The sequence below is a fragment of the Kwoniella dendrophila genome, chromosome 3, assembly GCF_036810415.1.
Source record: "Kwoniella dendrophila CBS 6074 chromosome 3, complete sequence".
Lineage (NCBI taxonomy): Eukaryota > Fungi > Basidiomycota > Tremellomycetes > Tremellales > Cryptococcaceae > Kwoniella > Kwoniella dendrophila.
In genome coordinates this window covers 2,008,826-2,033,789 of record NC_089478.1, presented here as the reverse complement: position 1 = coordinate 2,033,789, position 24,964 = coordinate 2,008,826, and the positions used below count along the sequence as shown (strand labels likewise).

At 37.4% G+C, this 24,964-nt stretch overlaps 11 protein-coding genes across 11 annotated transcripts; 7 read left to right on the top strand and 4 right to left on the bottom strand.

Annotated features, from left to right (window-relative positions):
• Positions 1-178: 178 nt before the first annotated feature.
• L201_003035 (uncharacterized protein) lies at positions 179-2,623 on the top strand (the record flags this gene model as incomplete). Its single annotated transcript, XM_066218797.1, has 6 exons — positions 179-647; positions 962-1,662; positions 1,739-1,974; positions 2,116-2,257; positions 2,349-2,489; positions 2,591-2,623. 6 exons carry the CDS (start codon positions 179-181, stop codon positions 2,621-2,623), a joined length of 1,722 nt encoding a protein of 573 aa, XP_066074894.1.
• A 220-nt stretch (positions 2,624-2,843) lies between these two features.
• On the bottom strand, positions 2,844-4,598 carry L201_003034 (uncharacterized protein; the record flags this gene model as incomplete). Its single annotated transcript, XM_066218796.1, has 10 exons — positions 2,844-2,934; positions 3,031-3,131; positions 3,236-3,371; positions 3,478-3,625; positions 3,676-3,769; positions 3,868-3,921; positions 3,989-4,006; positions 4,089-4,172; positions 4,242-4,342; positions 4,550-4,598. The coding sequence occupies 10 exons, from the start codon at positions 4,596-4,598 to the stop codon at positions 2,844-2,846; spliced, it is 876 nt and encodes a 291-aa protein (XP_066074893.1).
• Positions 4,599-5,075: 477 nt separating this feature from the next.
• Positions 5,076-5,871, top strand: L201_003033 (uncharacterized protein; the record flags this gene model as incomplete). Its single annotated transcript, XM_066218795.1, has 3 exons — positions 5,076-5,243; positions 5,362-5,482; positions 5,579-5,871. 3 exons carry the CDS (start codon positions 5,076-5,078, stop codon positions 5,869-5,871), a joined length of 582 nt encoding a protein of 193 aa, XP_066074892.1.
• Positions 5,872-6,205: 334 nt separating this feature from the next.
• Positions 6,206-7,541, bottom strand: L201_003032 (uncharacterized protein; the record flags this gene model as incomplete). The annotated part of the gene is made up of 8 exons (XM_066218794.1): positions 6,206-6,294; positions 6,538-6,641; positions 6,704-6,838; positions 6,903-6,985; positions 7,060-7,080; positions 7,192-7,309; positions 7,371-7,402; positions 7,479-7,541. 8 exons carry the CDS (start codon positions 7,539-7,541, stop codon positions 6,206-6,208), a joined length of 645 nt encoding a protein of 214 aa, XP_066074891.1.
• A 437-nt stretch (positions 7,542-7,978) lies between these two features.
• Positions 7,979-8,873, top strand: L201_003031 (uncharacterized protein; the record flags this gene model as incomplete). The annotated part of the gene is made up of 2 exons (XM_066218793.1): positions 7,979-8,487; positions 8,573-8,873. 2 exons carry the CDS (start codon positions 7,979-7,981, stop codon positions 8,871-8,873), a joined length of 810 nt encoding a protein of 269 aa, XP_066074890.1.
• Positions 8,874-9,366: 493 nt separating this feature from the next.
• On the top strand, positions 9,367-10,249 carry L201_003030 (uncharacterized protein; the record flags this gene model as incomplete). Its single annotated transcript, XM_066218792.1, has 6 exons — positions 9,367-9,401; positions 9,498-9,570; positions 9,691-9,750; positions 9,847-9,903; positions 9,996-10,059; positions 10,170-10,249. 6 exons carry the CDS (start codon positions 9,367-9,369, stop codon positions 10,247-10,249), a joined length of 369 nt encoding a protein of 122 aa, XP_066074889.1.
• Positions 10,250-10,872: 623 nt separating this feature from the next.
• Positions 10,873-13,129, top strand: L201_003029 (uncharacterized protein; the record flags this gene model as incomplete). The annotated part of the gene is made up of 6 exons (XM_066218791.1): positions 10,873-10,947; positions 11,026-11,119; positions 11,181-11,302; positions 11,361-12,406; positions 12,467-12,656; positions 12,722-13,129. 6 exons carry the CDS (start codon positions 10,873-10,875, stop codon positions 13,127-13,129), a joined length of 1,935 nt encoding a protein of 644 aa, XP_066074888.1.
• An 898-nt stretch (positions 13,130-14,027) lies between these two features.
• On the top strand, positions 14,028-17,463 carry L201_003028 (uncharacterized protein; the record flags this gene model as incomplete). The annotated part of the gene is made up of 16 exons (XM_066218790.1): positions 14,028-14,277; positions 14,429-14,606; positions 14,693-14,836; positions 14,915-15,193; positions 15,273-15,358; positions 15,428-15,472; positions 15,543-15,833; positions 15,896-15,966; positions 16,034-16,160; positions 16,220-16,338; positions 16,404-16,434; positions 16,493-16,543; positions 16,601-16,890; positions 16,964-17,036; positions 17,095-17,191; positions 17,289-17,463. 16 exons carry the CDS (start codon positions 14,028-14,030, stop codon positions 17,461-17,463), a joined length of 2,307 nt encoding a protein of 768 aa, XP_066074887.1.
• Positions 17,464-17,648: 185 nt separating this feature from the next.
• L201_003027 (uncharacterized protein) lies at positions 17,649-18,793 on the bottom strand (the record flags this gene model as incomplete). The annotated part of the gene is made up of 5 exons (XM_066218789.1): positions 17,649-17,797; positions 17,892-18,025; positions 18,095-18,181; positions 18,278-18,437; positions 18,535-18,793. The coding sequence occupies 5 exons, from the start codon at positions 18,791-18,793 to the stop codon at positions 17,649-17,651; spliced, it is 789 nt and encodes a 262-aa protein (XP_066074886.1).
• A 676-nt stretch (positions 18,794-19,469) lies between these two features.
• Positions 19,470-21,198, bottom strand: L201_003026 (uncharacterized protein; the record flags this gene model as incomplete). The annotated part of the gene is made up of 5 exons (XM_066218788.1): positions 19,470-20,102; positions 20,201-20,251; positions 20,347-20,516; positions 20,687-20,902; positions 21,054-21,198. The coding sequence occupies 5 exons, from the start codon at positions 21,196-21,198 to the stop codon at positions 19,470-19,472; spliced, it is 1,215 nt and encodes a 404-aa protein (XP_066074885.1).
• A 581-nt stretch (positions 21,199-21,779) lies between these two features.
• L201_003025 (uncharacterized protein) lies at positions 21,780-24,478 on the top strand (the record flags this gene model as incomplete). Its single annotated transcript, XM_066218787.1, has 4 exons — positions 21,780-22,718; positions 22,781-23,020; positions 23,092-23,448; positions 23,531-24,478. 4 exons carry the CDS (start codon positions 21,780-21,782, stop codon positions 24,476-24,478), a joined length of 2,484 nt encoding a protein of 827 aa, XP_066074884.1.
• Between the last annotated feature and the right edge of the window lie 486 nt (positions 24,479-24,964).

Here is a 24,964-nt window from a genome sequence, read left to right as displayed (position 1 = left end):
CACCTGCCTCCACCGAGGGAAAATTATTGCAGGAGGATTGTCAGTTTCGAAGCTGAACTAATTCATGTCAAGGGTTGAACTACATCTTCCAAACTATCTCTTATTCTCCAATAATCGTTTAACTCTCAATTGTATTTGATATCACCTATCACCTTTTTTTTATTGTGCAGCTTGGGCCATGACCGAGATTTCTTCGCCAATTGCTGGACCTTCTACGCCATCTAGATCAGCCGTTCCTAGCAACCCAAATAATAACAATAATGGTAAAAATGCAGCTAGATTAAGACATTTAGCAAATCAAAAGAAATATGCTAATCCTCTACCTATCTTATTCAATGGACCTTCTTCATCATCTTCTTCTTCTTCTACTACAACAACATCAAAATCTTCTTCTTCCTCTTCCTCTTCAAAAGATTCTATACTTTCGACTTATATACCTAAACTAGGATTCTCATCGTCGTCATCAAATCAAATTGAAATACCGAATTGTATAGGTATATTTGATCCAATCACAAGATCAATTTGGATTGAAGATGCATATTCAAAACAAGTCATATTTCAAAAAGGTTTTTTTGGTAAAGGTAGTTTAAGTAGAAGTGAACCTTCTTGGAAAGAAAGAAGATTGGATTTGTTAAAAGGTGGTGCAAGTGAGTATGACTTTTAAAGTTTCTCTTTATGAGAAGATATACCTTTCATGATCATTATCAATTTCATACCATCCTCCCCTTCATCCAACAATCTATCACTACTATCGCAATCTCATTTCAATGATGAATAAACTTAACAAGCTCAACAGTCTCACTTTTTTCAAAACAAAAGAATGATGACTTTTAACCTTCTTCTTCTTTATTCCTGATCACAAACCTTTCTGCTCTATTTATCATTTAAACAATTATACAGTTATTCAGTCATGATGCAATGATAGCGAGCTGATCATAATCTACCATTGATAATATTATAGCTCTTGCCGCAGAACAAATGAGAGAACAGCGTAGATTAGCAAGAAAACAATTTAAAATTGATAGAGCTGCTGCAATGTTAGATGCTGCTAAACAAGCTGAAAAGGTTTTGACTTCTTCCGTTCAACAACAACAAAATCTACCTTCTTCACTTTCACCACTTAGTCAGACAATAGAGATAAACGATATTGATGATGATGATGATAATGCAATACAAGAAGGGGATGACAGTATGAATATAGATATTCAAATTCAGTCAACTTCACCTACACCTTCAACATCAACAACTACAACTACAACAGAAAATCCAATAATAGATCCAATGAACTTGACCCCTCAAACTTTCTTAGTTAGACCAACTAGACCAGATCAAAATCGTAATAGAGGTAGAAAAGCTTTCAAAAGACGTCCACCTCCGCCATCAACAACGCCAGCTGCAGAAACTAATCAAGAAGGAGCTTCGAATCCAAGCCCCAATGAATCTGTACCTCCAATATCTCAATCTCAATCTCAGCTTTCTTCTCAACCTATACAAACGAATATAATTCAGAATGATGGTGATGAACAAGAGGAAGAAGTAGAGGAAGAAGATCTCTTCGATGAAAATTTAGTAGAAGAAATGGAACATCTACAATTGAGTTTAGAAGAAGCTTTATTCTTAACTTTGGGTTTAGGTGTTTTGAAAGTATTCGATCCTAACACTGTGAGTTTCATTCTCAATCTTGGTATAAAGCATTAATTGTTCTTAGCACGCTATTTCTAACTTTCTTGACTTATAGCAAACATACGTTCCAAATGGTCCTGCAATTCTTGCATTACTCCTTACACCTCCTGCAACATTATCGCTATCTAATCCCTTATCGACCCCTACACCAATGTTACCTGATGATCCAACATTAGTATCTTATATAGCATATCATCATTATAGATCATTAGGTTGGGTAGTTAAAGATGGTATAAAGTTCTGTTGTGATTGGTTATTATATAGGAGAGGTCCTGCTTTTAGTCATTCTGCGTAAGTTTATTTTTGATTATGTTCTACAATTGAAAACACCTTTTTCCATTCAACAGAAAATCATAAGTTTTCTCATTCACGTCATGGAATTAACGTATGCACGAATACTGACCTGATCATTATTTCGGCGGTGATATGCAGTTTCGCTTGTATAGTCATACCAGTCTACGAAGATCCTTCAGATAAATTAACATCACCATATGGAAATGAAGATTGGTATGATGATAGACTAAGTTGGAAATGGATCAACACAATCATGCGTGTAAATGCTCTGGTACAAAAGGTGAGCTTTTGCCTTTGTAATGTCGAGTTGATCATTGAATTAGAGAGCTAATCAGTAACTGTTCCTTTTCCAATGCATGATTTTTATTTAGACTGTTATAGCGGTCTATGTCACTATACCATCTTTAGCATCTTTCAATAAAACATGTAAATTGGATAATGGTCATTTAGATTCCAGTAAAGTCAACTTCAGAGACCTACTTGAAAGATATACCGTAAGAGAAGTATCGTTGGTAAGTTATCAGCTCATTAGCTCATTTGATGAAGATTGCGATTCCTGGCTTGGAGAGATGATGTAGCTGATTATTTGTACGAAATTTGCTTTAATTTTTAGACAAGGTTTGGACCAGCAAGACGGAGAGATTAGTCATTCTAGTAGTCTATCACAATAATTCGCATTATCATACCCTGCATAGCATATCTAAAAGATATCGACAATTGTGTACAATACCTATCGGCATAGACATGTATATAAAATATATATCGCTCAACATCTCCTCACGACAATTGCTGAGAATTACGCTAAATGATCTACATGAATTCTCTAAGAACCTCCTGCGGCAATGTATTTAAAACAATATAATCCCTTATACCTTCTTGGCACCTTGTTCTAAAGCTTGTTTCACCTCAGGCGTATCTTTGACTTGATCCCATACTGGACGAGGAATTTCGACCATTCTTAACAGAATAGAATTACAATGTTAGTAATCGATTATATTGATCATGCAGTTGACCATGCAGGTATCTCTTCTGGTGTGATAGGAATGAACTCACTGAGTAGTTCTCGAATATGTTATGCCACCTAATCTACCTATTGGTCTTAGCTTTTCAGTCAAGACTTTGAATGGATCATTTGGATCTAAAACGAATTCTTTCTACAATAGTAGCAATTAAACAGTATCTAGTAAGTTAGGACTGACCATCACAATAATATATGGTATGTGTTTGATCATGATTGAAATCCCAAAGAGAAACTTACCACTTGGAACCTCTTAACTCTACCTAGAATCACACTATGACTTGGTTTACCGTTATCACCTATAACTTCATGAAAATGTTCTAAAGTACATTCCATTGAAAATCCAGATTCAGCTACATGTGGTGGTTTAACAGTCCTACATGTAAGTCACGATTATAAGGTTATTCATTCGATAAATTAGTTAATCGATTTGAGAGAACACTGAAAGGAATAACTCAAATCGAGATTTAATTCATACTTACTCTGAAGATCTTTGAGTTAAACCTGACAAAGCCCATTCGTCAACTTCAGGTGGTGCGTCGATTGCAGTATAATTTGCAGCTTCTAAAAAAGTTTCTGAGATAATTGAAACGCAAAATTCTTTGTTTGTTTTGATATTATGATTTGTATCTACAATTCAATCGAATCAGTTTGTCTCATGATGATTGGTTATAACTTACCTTTCCATCCATCTTCATGTTTACCTGCTGTAACACTTACCATAATTATCGGTGGATTATGTCCACATGCATTGAAATATGACATTGGTGCGAGCTGTTTTTGTGATGACACATTGGTCGATTTATCAATTTTGATAACTTGGAAAACATCCCAAATTCAGGACATCTGAGCAGGAGTAGGGAAGTACTCACATTGGGTTTTCCATTTTCATCTAAAGTAGATACAAATGCGATCGGTCTAGGTGTCTACAATGAAGACATTAGTAAGATAGATCAAATTGGTGTGAAGACATCAGTCGCATTAATCACTTACTATACCAGAGATCATCATCTTTATGAAATTGGGAAATGTAAAGCATTTAGCTATACAGTCGAAGGGATCTTTTCACATGAGACATATGACTATAACATACTTTGTAAATATTAGATTTTTCTTCATTTTCAGGTATAATAGCTTTGAATCCATCTTGCTTAGGAGTGAAATCCTTAGAATAAGGCTGATTCATGAAGGTTGAGTTAGTGAGTCAAGCTTATATACGGGTGAAAATTTATTCACTTTTACTCACAAGGTTATTCAGTCCTTGTCCAGGCTTAAAATCTGGATCTGGTACTTTTGTAGTTTTCGGTTGAATTGATTGATCGAAATCTTCTCTTTCAGCTTCAACCTCTAATCAGGAAAGAAAAACACAAATGAAGGTAATAATGTGAAATTTAGCAGTCTATCCATACTAGCAATATGATCCCTCGCGAATACACAACATCTCAATCACCTCCGTTCAGATACCCGAATTGATATAGCCATAATCTTGACTTTGAAAGTCGTATGGGAGGAGAGACTTATGCTGATGCTGATGATATTAGACGATTAGCTTACCTTTGAATGGTCTATGTTTATGCATTTGTTTGTAATAATTTTCAGGCATGATATTTGTTGATTTTCTAAAATTTATCGATCGGATTGACGAATGTGTGTTTAGGATAGTATTGAAATATCTATTCCTTATTGAGGAAGGATACATGAAGTAAAAAGAGGAAAAAGATATCTGAATCGAAGCAGATAGTGGTGGTATTGTTCGGTCCTCCTATAACCTGATGTCTTTTACGATATGGAGAAGCACTAAAGACATCTATCTATCCATCCCATATTCACTTTCATCTTCTCTTTGAGTTAATGGACGTCCTCCACCAACATGACGTCGAAGATTAAAATCAACAGCTAACAGTCTAGTATTCAAAAGCCGTATTTTCCGGCAACTTATTGCCGAATTATGGTAGAAGAAGGTAAAATTGCTTACCCATTTTATACAGTGTGAAGTTAAGCGTATCTCGAAATTTGAAGTCTTTTTTCGTTATTGATTATCATCAATTCCTATTCATAGATAACCTTAACTGATCAAGCAATGCCCAAGTTCTTTTCATGTTCTCCAACCAAATCTAATTCAACTACAATTGAAGATTCTGATTCATTGTTATTACGATCGAATGGAAACAATATTAATGATAAATTATCAAAACAATGTATATTCTGTGATGTATCGAAAGATAAAGGTTTTAATGTAATTTACGAGGTGAGCAATTAAATTGTCTTCTTCTTGGCAATTAGATCTAACTTTTGAAGAGATCAATTTTATCGCCAACACCACTAACTTGGACATTAACTGATTATTCCGATTTGATTCTCAAAAGGACAACCGATTGATTGCGTTTCACGATAGAACGCCTAGAGCCGATATTCATTTATTGATTATTCCTCGAAACCATACAGTTTCTTCTGTTGAACAATTGAGAAAAGAACATATACCACTTAGTATGTCTTATCCAACAAAAGTCTCTTCTCCTTTGTCCTTCTGTCCATTTTGATTAATCGAAAGATATTTGATAACTTATCTCATTGTTTGTTCAGTTCAATCAATGAGATTATTAGCGAATGACTTGATCCCTACTAAACCTACAACATCGCCAACAACGTCATCAATACCGACAAAAATGGGTTTTCATATTCCACCTTTTTCTTCAGTACCTCATCTACATTTACATGTATTCTCAGGTAAACATACTTTTATAGGTAAATTCAAGTATCCTATATCAACTTCTACCAGTAAACCAGGAGGTAAAGGTACAAGTTGGTTTGTAACGGTAGACCAAGTTGAAAATATCTTACAAAGTGGTGGTACAATTGGTTTGGGTAGAGCTTAGTCTTTTGTGACTTTTATGTTGCAGATTTTAACAAGAATAATACTCAAACTTAGAACGATCTCACGATATTAACGAAATGTAATGATCGATATGATGTACGTAAACGTTATAAATGCATGAAATTACGACCCAAGCTCATGGTATGAGGATAACAACAATATTACAGAAATTTGGGTTTTTACGTACAAGTACAGTTAGATCTTATTGTGCAAATCACTTCAATTCAGTGATGGCCAATGTAGATGTTGTTCATATATCAGAAGGTAGTCTACTCTGAGAAGGAGAGGAAACATAGCGTCACTTGCTCTAAATGACCATGGTATTTTATTGCTTTCTAGCCAAGTACATGAGCGTTTTTCTTGCTCTTTTTGGATTTCTTATTACTGAAATTTCTCCAATCTGATATACGCTCTTCCCTTCGTTCTACGTTTCAAATACAGAGAAAAAGAAAGAAAGAAAATGAAAATCAAGTGTCAGCGGATTGCTCACCATACGTTAATAGAAAGATGGAAGGGAGGGAAAGAAAGTGTTCCGCTAATCTTGCTGCATCGATGTATGATCTTGTTACCTGTATGGTCAAGATTCGTAAGATACCATCGCCATATCCCGAAGGACAGGTAAAAATTTGGTTATTTTCGAATAATGGAGATGATGGATTTAACTTACCTTCCCATTTAGCTTGGTCTTCCACCTTCCTTTTTCTAGCTGCTACTTCTGCTTCCTGTTTGGCTTTCTCGGCACCCTCGTTAGCATATGTTAATTTTGTTTTCCTATTTGAAGTAGAATGTAAGCTATAGGTCTTATCAATCGTCAAGAGCACACGCAAGCTTACCTTCGTCTTGCTAATTCATCCTCCACCAATATCTCACGACCTTTAGCTCGAACTTGCTGGTCGAAAGGAGGAGTGAGGTTCGATAATCTAGGATCGTCATCTGGGATATTCGTTGAGTATCCACTACCAAGTATACTATATTTGTGATGTCAGCGGGAGTTGCTGGTCTACATACCAAGCCATGTTCTGATCGACTCACGCTTTTAGTACTTGTGTTCTGGCGTGAGTCATAATCATGTCAATGTCTTTTCTCTTAGCAGGGTCAGAAAGATGATCTTCAGCCTATTTGTCGATATGTCGGAAGACCTATGATATTAGTTATGCTCTTCTAAAAACATCATATTCGGATGACTGACCTTCTTTAGGAAATCAAACGCCTATTATTGCCATTATCCAAGAAGGAAACAGTGAAGATACATGTTAGCTTACATTCCTTGTATTAACCTTGTATTGACTAGGTCAAATCGAACAAGGACAACCAAGCTCACCTCTAAACCTTTCTCATGCTTGAATTTATCTGGATGAATCAGTAAAGATTTCTTACGATATTGTTTCTTTATCTCAGCTTCAGTGGCGGTTATAGGTAAATCAAGTATATCATAGGGGCTATGAAGCGGTACATATCAGCTATCTTCTCCACGAAAAACAAATGGAACGTCTAGCTCACTTCAATTTAAAAGCCTTTATTATCCTTTCCACCTGTATATTGTGTTAGAATTAGCACGCGAACAGAAAAGAAATACGGTTGAAGTACAACTACACCCTTCATACTCACCTCTAATTCCTTTGCCAAATCATTTGCATTCTTCTTCAATACTGTATCTAAATTACTTGCCATCCTGAATGTCTGTGTAAAGAGTTTGCTCTTGTATCTATAATATGTTATGTCGCTATTGTTAAAAGAAGGGGAAGAAAAGAAGAAAAAGAATCATTAGTAAAGACTAGTCTTGAATAAAAGGAAGCTTGAGGTGTTGACGGTCAGCAGAAAATGGCGGTGAGCTCCGTTGGCTCTATCGCTCTAACCCGCGAATTCAGGAACCCCGAGCACGGACCGTGTTTATCAGGCAGCTGTAAGTAAGGTGATCTTACCGAAGATAACGTCAAACAGTTCAAGGTCATTTTGGTAAAAATGTCATGCAGAATTTTGAGAGCCGTCATTCAATTAGATACCAGCATTTATACAGTACTCTCTCGTCAATCCCACCTGGACAGGATCTTACTGTCTAGAATTTCACCAATAGATGACAGTAGTGCTAAGTCCGTCGACAAATCGCAATGACATCGCTTGATCCGAATTCAGCTTTACCACTACCAGCATCACCCTTACCACCATTGAAATCATTTTCATTGACACACATATTATATGATCCTACACATCCATTATCGATCCCGTTAACTTTATTATCATTATCACCAATATTCTTATTTGTCTCATATTTCACTTTATTGATATTTACAAGAAGATTAACGATTTTATTTTTGGGTGTAGGACAAATAGGTAATGAAATTTTATCATGGATATTGAAAAGATTGTTGAAAGGTGATAGGCCATATATTGGTCATGGCGAAATTGGTAATGGATATGGTATGCCTTCAAGTCATTCTCAAGCTGCTGGTTTTTTAGTGGCTTGGGGTTTAGGCTATTCTAGAACTTTAGCTTCAAGGGATATCAATAACAATAGTAGACCTCAGAGTAGTGATAGGTTACAGATAATAAGAAACGTTAGAAATGGTATTTACGTCTTAGGTTTGATCATTTGGTCTATAGGTGTTTCCTATTCAAGGTAAGTCGATGTGTCGGCATTCATTAATCTCGCTCAACAAAGTAGCCAGACGAAGTAGCTGACTTCTACACCCAATCTATTATAGATGGCATTTACATTACCATTCACCTATACAGATTATAGCTGGATATTCTGCTGGGCTGATAGCTGGCTCGATTTATTTCTGGATAACGGAATATTTACCTATACGTCATCCTCAAAGTGTGATAGGTAAACTAAGAACAAGTATAGAAAATATATGGGAAGGTATTGGTGGAGTCGGCGGATGGGAATTAGGTGATGCTAAAGGTGGTTGGGGTGAAGGTTGGGTTTTCTTAGAATCGACTAATGAACAAGATCAATCGAGACATGTGGGGAAAACCAGTAAGCAGAAGAAAACTATATGATGAAAATGTATTTTTTGTTTTACGCCCTTAACAAATCCAATTTTACACAAGAGACCGAGTCGCCAAGTACGATTATCTTAGTCTTACCATCTGATTGGTGGTTTAATCAATTCAAATGATTACTGACTGACTCACAGTGAAACCGAATATCGAGAAAAGTTTGATGGGATCAATACTGAATTATATGTTCACTAATCAATCAGAGCGAACAAAGCTGAAAGGTGATTGGACTTTTCATCAAGACAGAGAGTATAGTTAAACCTTGAAACTAAAGGACCTACGTCTATCCACGTCACTGATGGCACTATGTTGACCAACTTGAACTGTACAGCCCGTGGAATGTTGAACCCTTTGATCAAGGTATATATAAAAGGGATGAAGTTGTCTGCGACTCTTCCTCTCTTTCTTATTTCTTCTCTTACACATCTTTATTTCACTTTTAAAATCAGCTCATTGGCTTCAAACAAGTAAAGACCACTTAAAAAATTCAATAATGTCTACATCCAGTGTTGATCATGAAGCTATTGGGTGAGTATTCGATTGGCCTTGACTCCACTTTTTCTATGATATCAGCATCTCCAATGTACTTTTCTTTGAACTAATGACTTGTAACATCGGTATCAGCAAAGAAATCGCACGTCATGTTGTGGAACTCCAAAAACAAGGTGTAATCAAACCCGATGAATCGTTAGCAGATGTAAGCTTCAAACTCTCAATTCACCTCATAATTGTATACCGTCATCGTGTTAGATCTTCTATCCCAACTGTCAGGTGTACTTAACGACTGGTTGACGCTTACGCCAAACTACCTTAACAGGATGCCAAGGCTATCGTTGCTATCTTGGAAAAGGGACCTCCATCTGGCTCAAAACCTAGTGTGAGTTATTTGATATCTCGTCATCTTTACTTAACTTCTCAAAGTTGCTTTCATTGACTTGTACTGTATACATGCTGTTTTTTTCGGATCGATCAGAATGGTAAACCCAACTTGGATTCTTATTCTTCGATTTGTAACTATTTTAATCCTTCAGTAAGTGTACGCACACAGCCCATGTGTGGCCCAGTGGGTTCATTGATGAACAATAACTACCTGGTAACCACTAATCACACTGGTTTTTACAGGAAGACCATTCAACCACACATGCCGTTATCAAAAGACTTCTGGAGATGATTCCTGGCAATACCGGTGCGTATATTACGCCTTTAGCCATGCTACGATCTCGTTATACTATTTGTATATCCTTCTTGATATTTGATATTGAAAGCTGACTGACGGACGCTTTTGGATTCATGCAGCCGTTGACGAGGTCATCAACAGAGAGCAAATTCTTAATCAAATTTACAAAGAGCTCTCGAAATACAAAATACCTGGATAATCGAAAGGGCATTGCTTTATATCAGGGTTAAAGGTAGTGATCACACATAGTTTGATATGTTCTAGGTTATCGCATCCAATGTCCATATATGACCATCAGAATGATGGATATATGCATTTGTGAATATATGTTACTTTACCTTACGCACAGACGATAACAGTTGACTGTGCATGATGCCACGCCACATGTTGATCATCCATCATGCACCATGTTGACACTTGTAATGTTCAGGAGATAAACCAGTACAACGGATTGCCGGATTAGGATATTAGTTTGTGACGTCACAGCCTAATATAGTCGCAATTTAAGTGACATTTACCCTGTTTACTCCATTACATACTACTATGTACTTCTACTTGAACCGGTCTACGTTGACACCCTGAACAACCACATTCTCTTGTCGTAGTCCTTCCCGTCATCATCATTCATTTATATTCTCTCATCATCATCATATTGTTTTTTTTCTTTATTTACATTCCTCTTCTTCTCATATATCATATTCACAAGGTTCGTAAACAACTACCTACTTGCCGCTCTTATTTTATAGTTTTATCATCTCATATTGATATATACATAATCAATTATAACTGTACACACGAATTATCATAATAAGATAAACAAAGATGTCACACTTCGATACTTTGTCCAGGACCACTTCCAGGACTGCCGGTTCAACCGTTTCTAGAAACCAATCTTTAGTGAGTAGAATTACTTCTTCGAATATTCTATGACGGAATTCTGTGGAAGAAGCATAGCTGACGATAGTATGATTGTAGATCAAAAAGAACACTGCCCCTCATGAGCTCAAACCATCTGATATCCTCATTGAGCGATTCACAGCATGGAAACAGATCGTCAAGATGCTCATCTGTAAGTTTACATTTCACTTGTACGATTGATCACAGGACTGATGATCTCTCCTCTTCCTCAGCCTACTTCGAGGGTGTCGCCGATATCGAAGCCAACACATCGAAAGAGTTGACCAAACTTGGTGCCGTCATCCAAGTTCCATTTAGACCAGGAAACCAATTCTTAGGTGAAGGTGGTATGCAAGTGAGTATAGTCTTCTTCCATTCTCTATGACTGAGAATGTACTAACGTGGGTTTACAGGATGTCTTCTACACAATCCGAGACAAAACCCGAGTCATTGCCGATTCTCACTCCTCCCTCGCTCGAACAATTGAATCATCTATTGTTCAACACTTGCAAAAGCTTAGAGCCGAGATCAAAGCTCACATCAAGAACGTTCAAAACGATACCGGAAAACTTGCTACTTCCGTTGCCAAAGAACGAGAACTGTCCACCAGAGCCATTGCTGATCTTCAAAGAGCTATCGGAGCCGTAACCCACACTCCTATGCAAGTTTCTGCTAAAGAAGATCCATTCGCTGTCAACCAAGCCGTTCACAAACAGCTTCAAAAGCAAGTCAACGAAGAAAACTCCCTTCAAAAATCAATCATCATCATGCAACAAAACTCTGCTCACTTCGAAGAAGGTATCGTTAGATCCATTCAATCCGCTTGGGCTACTTTTGATGAATGGCAAACACGAATGTCAAGTTCTGTACAAGAAACTTGGAGACATCTTGGTGTCAACATGGCTCAATTAATGCCAGACAGAGAATGGGTCTCATTTGCTGCTAGATCTGATCACTTACTTGATCCAGAAACTCCTCTTAGAAACCCTGAAATGATTGACTACCCTGGTAAAAATGATCCCGCCGTTACACCTGTTCACACTGGTTTACTTGAAAGAAAGAAGAGATTCACCAAAGCCTACAAAGAAGGTTTCTACGTTCTCACTGCTGCTGGTTATTTACACGAATACGCTTCATCTGATCCAACTACTGCTACACACCCTGTCTGGTCTTTGTTCTTACCTGCTTGTACACTTGGTCCTCCTTCTTCAGCTACTACTGCCAAATCTCATAAATTCCACATTGAAGGTAGAAAAGATGGTACTTCAGCTTACGGCAAAACTCCAGGTGGTAAAGGTTTATTCAGAGGTTCAGAAACTGCTTTCACTTTCAGAGCTAGATCTCACGAAGAAATGATGGAAGTCTGGAACGATCTCCGAATGCTTGTAGCTAGATACTTGGTTGCTAGTGAACAAATGGAAAGACACGGTGATGTCCAACGAGCCGTATTGAGTGTTGGGTAAGTTCATTTTAGCCTCCATATAGCCCCAAGACGCCATTTGCTAACATCCTTGTGTAGTTATCGATCTGACGAAGAAGAAGAGGAGGAAGAAGAAGAAGACGAAGATGAAGGCAGTTCTGTTGAGGAAGCAGAAGAAGAAGAAGAGGAAGAAGAACATGCCGCCCACCACAACGAAGAGCATGAAGAAGTACCTGCCTACTCATCAGGCGCTGCTGCTCCCCTCGAAGTAGGTCCAAACGGATACGTGGTATGTCTTTCAATCTAAAACCATCTCTCCTTTGCAAAATACGTGCTAACCACTTTTTCCGACAGGTTGACAAGAAAGAACAACCTGCACTCGGCGCACCAGAAACCTCATCAAATGTAGGAACAGGCAAGGGAGTTGACCGACAATTGTCACGAAAAGAGGAAAAGGCACCAGCAAGAGAGGAGCCTACAACCGGTGAGGCTACTCTCTCCTCTTCTATCTCACACCCAACTTCTTCTGGCGAAGGCGAAGGCGAAGGTGCTTCAGCTTTATCTTCAGCTGCAAAACCTGAAGATACACTCGGTGAAGTCGCACATGCACCTGCATCTGTAACTGGTGATAGTAGCGCCGATGCTGGACCTACTTCAGCAGAGTTAGATCCCGAAACTCCTCCTGCTTCTAATTCAGTCAGTAGCCCCAAAGGGTTACTTGGTCGGTTCACCGAGAACTTCAGTTCTGGCAAAAAGGCTTAAGCTCTGGCAACATCATCGCGTCTTCGCCTTTCGCTCTCCGCCTCTTCGTTTATGATATGTAAATATTGTTTTGCTTTATATACTGATATCATTCTGTTCGCTTTATTTTCCATTTAATCTTGTAGCCGACGAATAAACAAATTAATAAATAAAATAATTCTTTAATCAATCATCGATAATAACTCGAAAGTGGAATAACACCGTCCACCAATCTTATCTTATTGATGTGTATACACGAACATTTTTTTCTCTTGTTTCCCCTTTTCTTTATGTTACTATAGTTTCACTTTCGTCAACTTATATTGAAGGATAATAATAGCTTATAGTACATATTCGTTTTTACACTTTTTCTTTATATCATCTATTATCTATTTGTTCGAATAAATTGAATTGTCTGATTAGTCAAAAATATGCTCTTTTAATGTATTGAAATTGCTTTCCCATTTGGTCTGCCATTCAAGTTTGAACAGCAGATAGTGTTTGCATTGCGAATGTAGCTAAGTAGCATCTTGATGCTGAACAATGAGGAAAACGGTAATGGTGAAATGGTGATGCCAAGATTGTTCAGTGAGGTTGAGTCATACAGTATGAGTAGTGATGAAGTCGGGTAAAATACGTCTGAATAGCCGGGATACAGTGTACTCGTATAACATCATTCAACATTTCTATTCCTAGGTATCCGTCAACCTTATTTCTTGTTTCAATTCAGTATCACACTTTTTCATTCGACAACAGACTTACTATTGACCCCTCTGAGCTACTAATATATAATCCTTGGCTTGACATAGATGTAAGAAGCAGGTATATTGCAAACCATTCTATAAGGGACAACCTGGAAGACGCAGGCTTTCGAACAGAAACTTCACAATAGGACTTCTTCCAGACTTCATCATTCAAAATGTCTAAGCCTGCAACTAATCACCCAGCTTTGATTAGAAGTCCAGCATATATCCAGGTACTTCGCACGAATCTGAAGAAATTTCTAGATGTATACCTTCAACATCGACCAATTATTCAAAGGATCTTAACAGCAGGATTCGTTTTATATTGTATTGGAACTACTTTTGCTGCTTTAACTGGTAGAGCTAGTGTCAAGAGTAAATCAGGTGATGGAGGGGGAAGAAGAAAGGGAGGTGGTGGTAGTAGAGGTGAGCTCCCTTCTAAAAGTTTACCTTCCCTCCAACATCATCTTCACCATCACTACCATAAATATAAATTTTTATGTTCAGAAGAGCTGGAAGTTTAATGATTCAAATGAGAACGTACAAATCGCTTATCCGTTCAAAAACCCGTCTATAGATTCCAAGAAAACAACAGCATCACCAAACGATCCATTGTTTCATATACGTCTGAAGAGATTACTGAGAATAGTGATACCAAGTTTAAAATCAAGAGAAGCTATAATGTTAGCTCTACATTCAACTTTTTTAGTTACAAGAACAGGTATAAGTTTATATGTCGCTGAATTAGATGGAAGGTAAGTTTTACTCCATAACTACCGGTTTAAGTATCAGGATGTGTCTTCAGTTTGGTGATGGAGCTGATTATGGAAATTGAATTTAGAATCGTTTCATCCCTGGTCACAGCTCAACCGGCTTTATTCTTGACGAATCTGACAAAATGGTTATTGGTAGCCATACCAGCTACATATACTAATTCAATGTTAGAGTATTTACAATCTGAATTGGGTTTAGCATACCGAACAAGGTGAGTCTCGAATTCATGCTCAACTTTGACCTATATAAATTGCAGAGTAAGAAGTTTATAGCTAACTCTCCTATATAGATTAACAAAACATGCATTACAAACATACTTGGATCCTATAATACCACCTTCCCAAACACAAGCAATAATCAAACTTGATGATGAAAAATCATCTTCATCTTCAGCTTCAAAACAAGATAGTGAATCGCAAATTTCCGGTGAACAGCTATTTTACAAATTATCAAATCTAGATGATAGAATTAAAAATGCAGATCAATATTTAACAGTTGATATTCAACAATTCTCAAATAAATTGGCTGAAATTTATTCAAATATCGCTAAACCTGTTTTAGATGTAATGTGAGTTTATCATCGTCTGATTCTCACCCCAAGAAAAGCTTTATTTTGAATCGCTAACGCCAACAAATTGAATTTCTAGATTATATAATTATCAGTTATCAAGAAACGTCGGTGCAGAAGGTTTGGTTATATTGACTATACTTGTACAAACAAGTGCTGGACTATGTGAGTCACGATTGTTGCAAGGTTCTCCCCAAAGGAAGAGTTTGACCTGACCTGTTTTGTTCGATTTAGTGAGAGCAATAACACCCCCATTTGGGACATATGCAGCTCATGAAGGTGAGTTGTGTAATAACGTACTTCCTACGATATGAATCAGCTGATCGCTCTTCTTTCCGAATATAAATAGCAAAATTGGAAGGTGAACTACGTTTCACACACTCTCGATTGCTAGAATCTGCAGAAGAGGTGGCATTATATCATGGCGAAGAATTCGAGAAGAACGTTATTGAAAGAGGTTACTTTGCTTTGGTCAAACATGCCAATAGAGTCTTGAGAATCAGAGTATGGCATGGTATGGCAGAAGAAGGTGTTATCAAGTGGGTCTGGGGTAGTTTGGGTCTTTGTATTTGTGCTATTCCAGTTTTTGCTGGTGAAATGCTAGGAATGAAAGGAGGGGATCTAGGTACTAGGACTGAAGGTGAATCAATGTTATAACTTGGTCTACTGACAGTAGTGAAGCTGAATAACATGTGACTACAGGTTTCGTTACTAACCGAAGATTGTTGCTCTCATCGAGTGATGCCTTTGGTAGAGTCATGTACAGCTACAAAGTTAGTCATCTCCTGCTTTGCTATGTGCTACCGTAAATGATGAGCTGATTATAGGTGATTTCATCAGGAACTCGCAGAGCTCGCTGGATATACTGCTAGAGTGTCAGATCTTTTCGATACTATGGAGGATGTCAAAGCGGGTCACTACCAGAAGAAACTGGTCAGTAGCGCTAAGATCGAAGATAATGCGAAAAGTACGTCCTTTAAAAGTCTCGAATGTTCAGAATGGTAAGTGCTGACATCCCTTATCAAGTGCTTCAAGGTAGAGGCAAAATCATTGAGGCGGATGAGATCAGATTCGATCAAGTGCCTTTGATTAGTCCGAATGGCGATGTGCTTGTAAAATCGATGAGTTTCAACGTTGAACCTGGAGTGAGTTAGCTTGATAATGTTTCCAGACCTTATAAAAGGATATGGCGAGCTGACAAAAAGATCAGAAACACCTACTTGTAGTTGGACCAAATGGCTGTAAGTGATGCTCAATACCGAGATTGTGCATGTACTGCATGATTGACCAATTTTTCAGGCGGGAAAAGTAGTTTGTTCCGTATTCTAGGAGGGCTGTGGCCTGTATATGGTAAGATTTTATAAAACGTTAACCTATTCTAAGCTGAATGCACTACGAAATGTCTAGGAGGAACGGTGTACAAACCTCCAGCGAGATCATTCACCTACATACCTCAACGTCCTTACTTATGCACTGGTACCTTACGAGATCAGATTATCTATCCTCACTCTCAGGTGGAGATGAAGGAGAAAGGCTGTACAGATGGCGATCTACTGAAAATATTGGATGTTGTCGAGATGGGCCATATAGTGGAGCGAGAAGGTGGTTGGGATACAGTTAGAGAATGGCGAGATGCTTTGAGTGGAGGTGATAAACAGAGAATTGCAATGGCAAGATTGTTCTATCACAAACCCAAAGTGAGTGAATCTCCTGGAAAGTCAAGGTTTGATATGAGACGATCATTCTGCTGAATATTGACCTCGCTTGTAGTATGCGATTTTAGATGAATGCACGAGTGCAGTAACATTGGAAATTGAGAAAGTCATGTATGATCACGCTACAGGTAAGCTGCAAAATCAACACTGCCAAGCAGTTCTGATAGCTGACCTCTCACTTTTTAGCCTTGGGAATAACTTTAATGACTGTTAGTCATCGACCTTCATTGTGGAAATATCACTCGATGGTCTTACAGTACGATGGGGCTGGAGGTTATATCTTGTAAGTACTGTTGGCTGATCACGGAAATCGCATACCCGGCATATACTGTATCAATTGATGCAAGCGCATCACTAAAATTCATCGTTTTACATTGCAGCACCGAATTGGACGCACAAAAGAGATTAGCATTACAAGAAGAGAAACAAGATCTTGAACATAAATTATTAACTGTACCTAAACTGAAAGAGAGATTAGAGGAATTGAAAGCTGTAAAGGCTGAAAGGGAAAGGGTGTATGGCAATTGGGAGCGTGCGGATCGAACCATGCTTTAAAAACTCAGCTCAGTTGTATGCAACATTGTACTTCTAGTTGAGCTACCACACACCCGGCCAAGTAATGGGTTTATAGCAGTGTGGCATCTGAAGCATTACAGTATATACGTGTAAGTACTATCAATCTGTGTACACGCGAGAGGGCATCAAAGTGGCACCATAGCAAATGGTCTAGCTGAAAGGTTCTACTCTTTGTTTTTGTTGGAACCTATCAAGACTGAACTAAGTAGTACGGGATTATTGCTGAGAAGTCGTATAGCCATTGCAAAACTAGCGAGAGAAGGACCCATTAATGTTCTGATTTCTGAATCATCAGGTCCCCTGGATCTGTACTCTGAGCATCGAAAAACAAGGATCAATAATCAGCTTTTTTCGTCTTTCGTCTTACGTTGTAAATGAGGTGGAGACTACAATACGGACAGACTTACTTTCAACGGATTCAGGTAATTTACATAATGGTATTTTACCACTGATCAATTTTTCATCGTCATCGAAATGTGTGGTTCCGCTAACAGATGATTCACAAATTGCAGTCACTAATTGAGCTGTGGCTCCCGTCATCCTGATAAGGATTGTCGTTAGTTTCTCATTGTGTCTGACAATGTGGAGCTATTGAGAAACGACAACTTACCCAGCATCAGTGGCTAAGATTGGGGATTTCCAATCGATTTTACCGGTTAACCCAGTTTCTTCCCTTAATTCTCTAATTGCAGCTTCTCTGAGTGTGTGAAGAGTCAGCAATCAGCAAGTGAATATACAGTATATCGATATCCGATTGTGAGTTATTAATAAGTCCGATTCAGGGAGTACATACTCTGGGGTTTCATTCTTATCGAGTAAACCAGCGGGGAAATCTACTACTGAAGTTATTTGCGGCACAATGCCAGTAGTAGAAGGAGGAATTCTGATTTGTGCTGTAACTATTGTCCAGAGATTACCATGTTCATCAATGATTATAGGGGCGACGGCGACGGCTAGAATCAATTTAGAGTAAATAGATCAAATTAATGGACTCAGCAATTCATTGAAATCAAGTATCAACACCAAACAAAGCAGGTGCGGAAAACTTACAATCTACTCCAGTGTTACCCTGTGTGACTCGTTGAATAGCTTTCCATCTATGCTGTTTCATATCACCTTGCTCAGGCCCTGTTTTAACATCTTTTGGAGATGGAAAGATATAAGTAGCATCGGAAAGATGTGTCCAAGGATCATTTTTGGTAATTTCAATTTCCTTAAATATAGGGATATCTCCTTCAGCGAAATTTGGTAAGCAGGTTTGTACGTCGAACCCTGATAACTGATCAGCTTCCTGGGAGATGTTGCTCATAATTTTTTAGTGATGAGTGATGGATAGGGGTATGAAATGTTTGAATCAGAAGTTTGGATTGTACGTGGAGTGAGAGGAAATAAGAATGAAGAAGATACCGTACGTGGGTTAGTAGATAATAAGCTTTATGTATTCTACACTATACATATACATGAGAAAATGACTATGTATATGTGATAGTTCTTGACTACCTCCCTTTTTAGTCATGAGAAGACAATGATCATCGAGGAAGAGTATATTTGAACGAACGTTGCTCACGATGAAAGGATGTGAAATGAAAGGATGAGATCGAAAATGAAAAGATTTCGATTGGCTCAGACTAGTTATAGCAGATAATGTGCGGATAACGTCGACGCACCTTCAATGGTGCATCGAAAAGGACAGATGAAGCGACGCGGAGTCATGTAAGGATGTCTTAGACTTTACTTATCGGAGCTTTACAGTCAACTGAAGTACGAGTCGAATCTGTGCTCAAAAACACCGGAACTTGCACATTCGCCATACAGTAAGTCCTCACATTTCAAAACGTTTCTAGAAATAGCCGTCATTATCCGAATCTAGTTTTTTTGAAATAACAATCCTAATTTATAGGTAGATTAGTCATATAAATTACTGATACATTCTCGTAGATGGTGATGAACGATACTGAATATCCATTCAAGAAAGCTCGATCCATTCAAACACCTTCAGTTTTACTTCTTATACCAGGTTTGTACGGTCTTCCCTGTTGATTATACTGTTTTTGTTGTTGTGATTGCTGTGATTGCTGTCGATGAGGATTATTATTGTTATTGCTATTTAATGGCATTGGACTTGCAGATCTACTAGTATTCGTTGGTTTATACGGTATACCAGAAGATGTTGATGGACCCACTGAACCAGATTTAAACTTTTTCGAATTATGTTGTTGTTGATTATTATTATTGATTTGATTTGATTCAACTGAACCAGGTCTTTTATTTGGATTATATGGTCTACTACTATTATTTTGTTGTTGTTGTGAGAACGAAGGTTTTACCCCACCTACATTGCCCGCACCAGGATTATAAGGTGGTAATGAACCTTTCCTTTGTAAATTACCATTGTTATTACTATTGTTACTATTATTGTTGTTACCTGTGAATTTGGTAGGTGGTAAGACAGGTAATAAGGGAGTTCCGGGGGTTGAACCTGGTCTACTTTGGATACCAGGTATTTGATATGGGAATGAAGGTGATGGCAATCCTGGTGAAGGTATGGCTTGTGTTTGAGATTGTATATCTTGAGATGATTTGCTGGGAGCTATTGATAATTTCGCTGCACGTTTTTTCTATTTCGAGCGTAATAAACAGAAATTAGTCAATGGTCAATGGTATTATTGAAAGATGGCATTCGATAATTGTTGTTTTATGATCAAGGTAGACTCACTCTACGCCTTTCTTCAGCTTCTTTCACACCGACTTTTATACCACCAGAATACTACAGATTGAAACGAGATGAGATCAGTTTACTTTTGCTAGACTAGTATGTTGCAGATTAGATAAGGTTAAAACCTGTTGAAGGATTGCACTTACACCGTCTTCTTTATGTCCAGGTTCTAATTTAGCTATCTGAAAAGCTTCACTAGGTAACATTTCAATTTGATCGCCAAAGAGATTTGGTGGTAAACCATGTGGATGCATAAAATCTTGCGATATAGGTAATAAAGATTGATTATCTAATTTTGTACCTGTCGGTGTGGGATCTAGGAACGATAGAATAATTAATGTTAATGATCATTTCTTAGCACGACATTTACTACTTGTGTTTTATATGACAAGTTGATAGTATGTTCGTTATAAAATTGTAGTGTGACATTGGAAGAGCCAATACTTTGTATACACCACTGCGATATGTGATGAAAATGACACTTACCTATACAATCTTCTATCAAATGCCAATAACCCTTTTCCATCTTCTTTCTCCTGTGCTGTTGCTGTTTCTGCTGACCCTGTTTTGTGTTTTGACCATCTTCATTATTATCTTCGGGGTTAATCTCTGCATATGGTCTTACATATGTGTTATACAGTGTATCCAGATGTAGCGAGGAAATTAGGTCTTGCGATGAATGTAAATGTCTTGGAGGTGGAACTGTATTCCATTCGAATAAAATGTTTGATGTAGAGGTTGATGAAGTGAAGTGATCAAAATGAGCAGAAATAATGCATGGATAGCACAACGATAATCAGCTTGAATAATTAAACGTAGATTTTGGCTATAATTTTCATCGCAAAAAACGTACCATCCCATTGAGGCAGAATCAAATTTGATGAATTGCTCCTGCTTTCTTCTCCCATTACTATGTCTCCGTCTGAATGCCCGTTCGTCTGTAGAGTGTTTTGATGTCGAGGCGATTTACTACTTTCCCCATTCTGTATGAGATCCATTGACACTGTGTTTTTGGTATTATTATGAAATTGTGGAATGATCCTAGACTCTAATGGTAAAATGATATTCCGCGAAGTAGTTGAACAGTTCAATTGAAGTTGTGCCGGTATTGAAAATGCTTTGAATGCAGTCAAGCTGCTTGTAGATGAAGATCTAACTATGTGAACTATGTTGAATCTTCCTGGTCGATAAACCTTGCTGATTTATGTGGACAAATCTAGATGAATGGTATCACTTGGACGCATTGAATACGACATCGAACATGATGTTTTAGCTTTCTCGCTCCTTTATATTTAACTTTGATCTCGAAGCTGAATCCGGATAAATGGTCATTGCATTATTCATGAACCACGGTGGCGGCGATCACCGCTTAGATACAGGTACCGGCTCGTTTTGGGTAGTGCATTACGCGCTATTAACAGTATTACAAGTATAACAGTATATATGTGAACACCTTTGATATCATCGATGGGTTACAACCTCATTCTGAAATAACTTCGATACCTTGATCACTTCACAAGGCTTGTTTATACCTGATAATCAATTTGAACTCTGGCGGAATTGTTTGAAAAGATCAATTATGTCCGACGCAGCTTTGTTCCTTAGAAAGCGAAAAGATAAGGAGAGACGATCAAGAGTACCTTCACGATCTATTGGAGGTGGACCATCAACATCCACTCAAAATGCTCCTTTAGCCTCAACTTCAACTACTAGTAGTAAACCGTCATCTTCGATACCGAATGCAACGAATGTGAAAGTAGAACCGAAGACTGAAAATGGTATCAATCCAAATATAACTGAAATCAAGATATTCTCAGCTGGATCAGATGGTGGACTTCGGTTCAATTTTATGAGATTGAATCATGAAAAGGAGATTGATCCTATTGAAATTATAAATAATAATAATCCCTCAACATCATCATCATCAGGACCATCAAAATTATTATTGAATAGGAAAAAACCTGGACCTAAACAACCACCTATATATGCAATGAATGAACAAGGTAAAATAATTGGTAAATTCGTTTATGATCCTTCAAATCCTGGTAAACCATTATTAGATTCTGAAGGTCAACCTGTCATAGAAAGAAAATTAGATTTTAAACAAAAGGATGGAGAGGGTATTGATATGTCTTTAGTTGGTCAAGCTCCACCTGGATCATCATTTGGACTGGAAAATAATGAAAGAGAAAATAAAATTGGTCAAGCTCCAGGTAAAAGAAAGATGAAAAAAGGAACAAAAGAAGTTTTTCATCAAGATATTGAAATTATGCGTTTAAGAAGAGAAGAAGCTTTACCTTGGGTTTTAGAAAATTCAAATTTATCTTCATCCGATCAAAAGCAAAATATACCCGAACATTGGGTAGGTAGAATGCAAGAACCTTCAGCTTTACCAACTGTTTTATTAGTAAATGATGGTACGACAGAAGGGTTTGAAATGGTTCCCTTAGGTAGAACTTATAGATTCGATCCTGCAAGACCTTTTAAAACATTAGATCCTGATGCAGCTATCAAATTGGTAAGTTAGGCGTATGATGTGAGGTTCAATCAAAACGTTTAGCTGATTTGACATGAAATCAGTTCGAGCATCAAGCCAAACACAAAATACATGATAGATGGGCATTGAGACCAGAAGGCTCAAATAATATTGTTGCGCCTGAAAGCATAGTTAACAGTGTCAAAGCTGAAAGAGATTTAGAACAGAGAGCACAAAGGATGGAAGGTAGAATAAAATTGATTAAAGGTATAAGTATAGATAGGAAACCTAAAATCGAGAGATATGAGGATGACTATGTTAGAGAAGGTCGAAGAGCAGAAAGGGTGAGTCGGTAAAATTATGATTTTGTCCATAACACAATATGCTAATGTGGCCTACTATTGAAAATATATAGGGATTGGAAGGAGGTATAGATGAAGAATTAGATTTTGATGAAACAGAACATTTTCAAGATGATGATGATGTTAACACGTTCTATAGAAATGTTGAAGAAGAAGATGAAGCTAAAGAAGCTGAAGAACAACAAAAGAAAGAATATAGATTAGCTAATGCAAATGTTGGTGATAAACCACAAATCGCTGAAGATGATGATAATGACAATGATGCTGCAGAAGATGATCTGTTTAGTGGTAAAAAGAAAAAGAAATTAGATGATGAAGGTAAAAAATTGAGAAAAATCATGAAAAAAAGAAGAGAAGAACAAGGTGATGATGATGATAATATGTTTTCTGATGATGACGATGATGAATCGGCAAGTCAAGTTTATCACGAAGTTTTCCAAAGATGTATCGCTGTAGCTGATGTATTTGTGTCTATCTGTGATATGTTTATAGGATGAATCAGATACAGAAAGTGTTAATAGTAAAACATCACAAAATAAAGACAAAAATAAAGATAAAGATAAAGATGGTAAATCCACTACGGAAGATCAATCAAGACCACCATCTCGTGGACCAGGTTCGGCGAGAGGTACATCCTCACCAACAGGCAAAAGACCTAATGGACCTATGACAGGTAAAGCATCAACTGCACCACCAGGTTCGGGTGCAGCTTTATTGGCTCAAAGAGCTGCATCAAGAGGTGCTTCACCTAGACCTTCAAATTTAGGTAGAGCAGGTAGTCCATTATCTGGTAGAGCGACAAGTCCAGAAAATACCAGTGGTAATAATGCTAGGGCTACATCACCTATTATGAGAGGTAATTCACCTGTACCACAATCCAATTCAAGAGGTCAATCACCTGTAGCAAGAGGTTCAAGTCCTGTAACTGGATCTGGACAATCAACAAGGGACGTATCACCTGTTCCTGGTGGAGGTGCAAGTGGAAGTGGGAAGTCTAGTAAAAGTAATTCGGGTAAAAGGAAAACTACATCAGAATCACCTGGACCATCAGGACCATCTGGACAAACACAGACAGCTTCACCATCTGCATCTGGTAAACGTAAAAATTCACCAAGTGATAATAATGGTAATGGTAATGGTAATAATAGAGGTACAAAGAAATCAAAAAAATCAGGTAGTAATACACCTACACCTGGACCACCAGATTTAGATAATATAGAAGAATTTGAAAATATGATAACAAAACAAGAAGTTTTAAATTGGTTTAAATCAATTAAAAAAGATTATATACCAATGTCAGAAGCTATTTCAGCATTTAGAAATAGAATTATGCAAGTTGGTAAAAATAGAGAATTAAATCAAAAATTGTTTTTAGGTTGGATGAAAATGTTAGCTGATCAAGAGGATAAGATGTTAAGATTGAAGGAGGAATATAGGTAGATACAAAGTCATGATTTAGGGTTCTTAATTTAGATGTTACACGTCTTTTGGATTTGAAAATGCGTTTATCTAGTTTTTGAGAAAATAGCACTTGGTTCAGTCCAGTAAAGTATATTGGTATTGTGAACTGCAGAATACTGAAGCTACGTATCATAAATGACATTTCTTGATTCGATAAATGCGATAAATGCGATAATGTACAATGTATTCACGTTGTTTTTCAGTTAGTCAACTTTGTTATAGTGTATCTTATTATACTATGTCATTGATATATGTAGCTTTGTTTATTCATCTAACACATTGGTAATCGTTGGCAAGTTGGCAAGCAGATTACAGGAAAGAATGATACTTGTAATAATACAAGGTTTTAAAATAATGAGTATGTCTATAATATCTCATATTAACCAGTATAATGCGAATATACTTGTGAGTGACTGTAGTATATTAGTGATACGAGATAAACAGTAGGCCAACAACACGTGAATT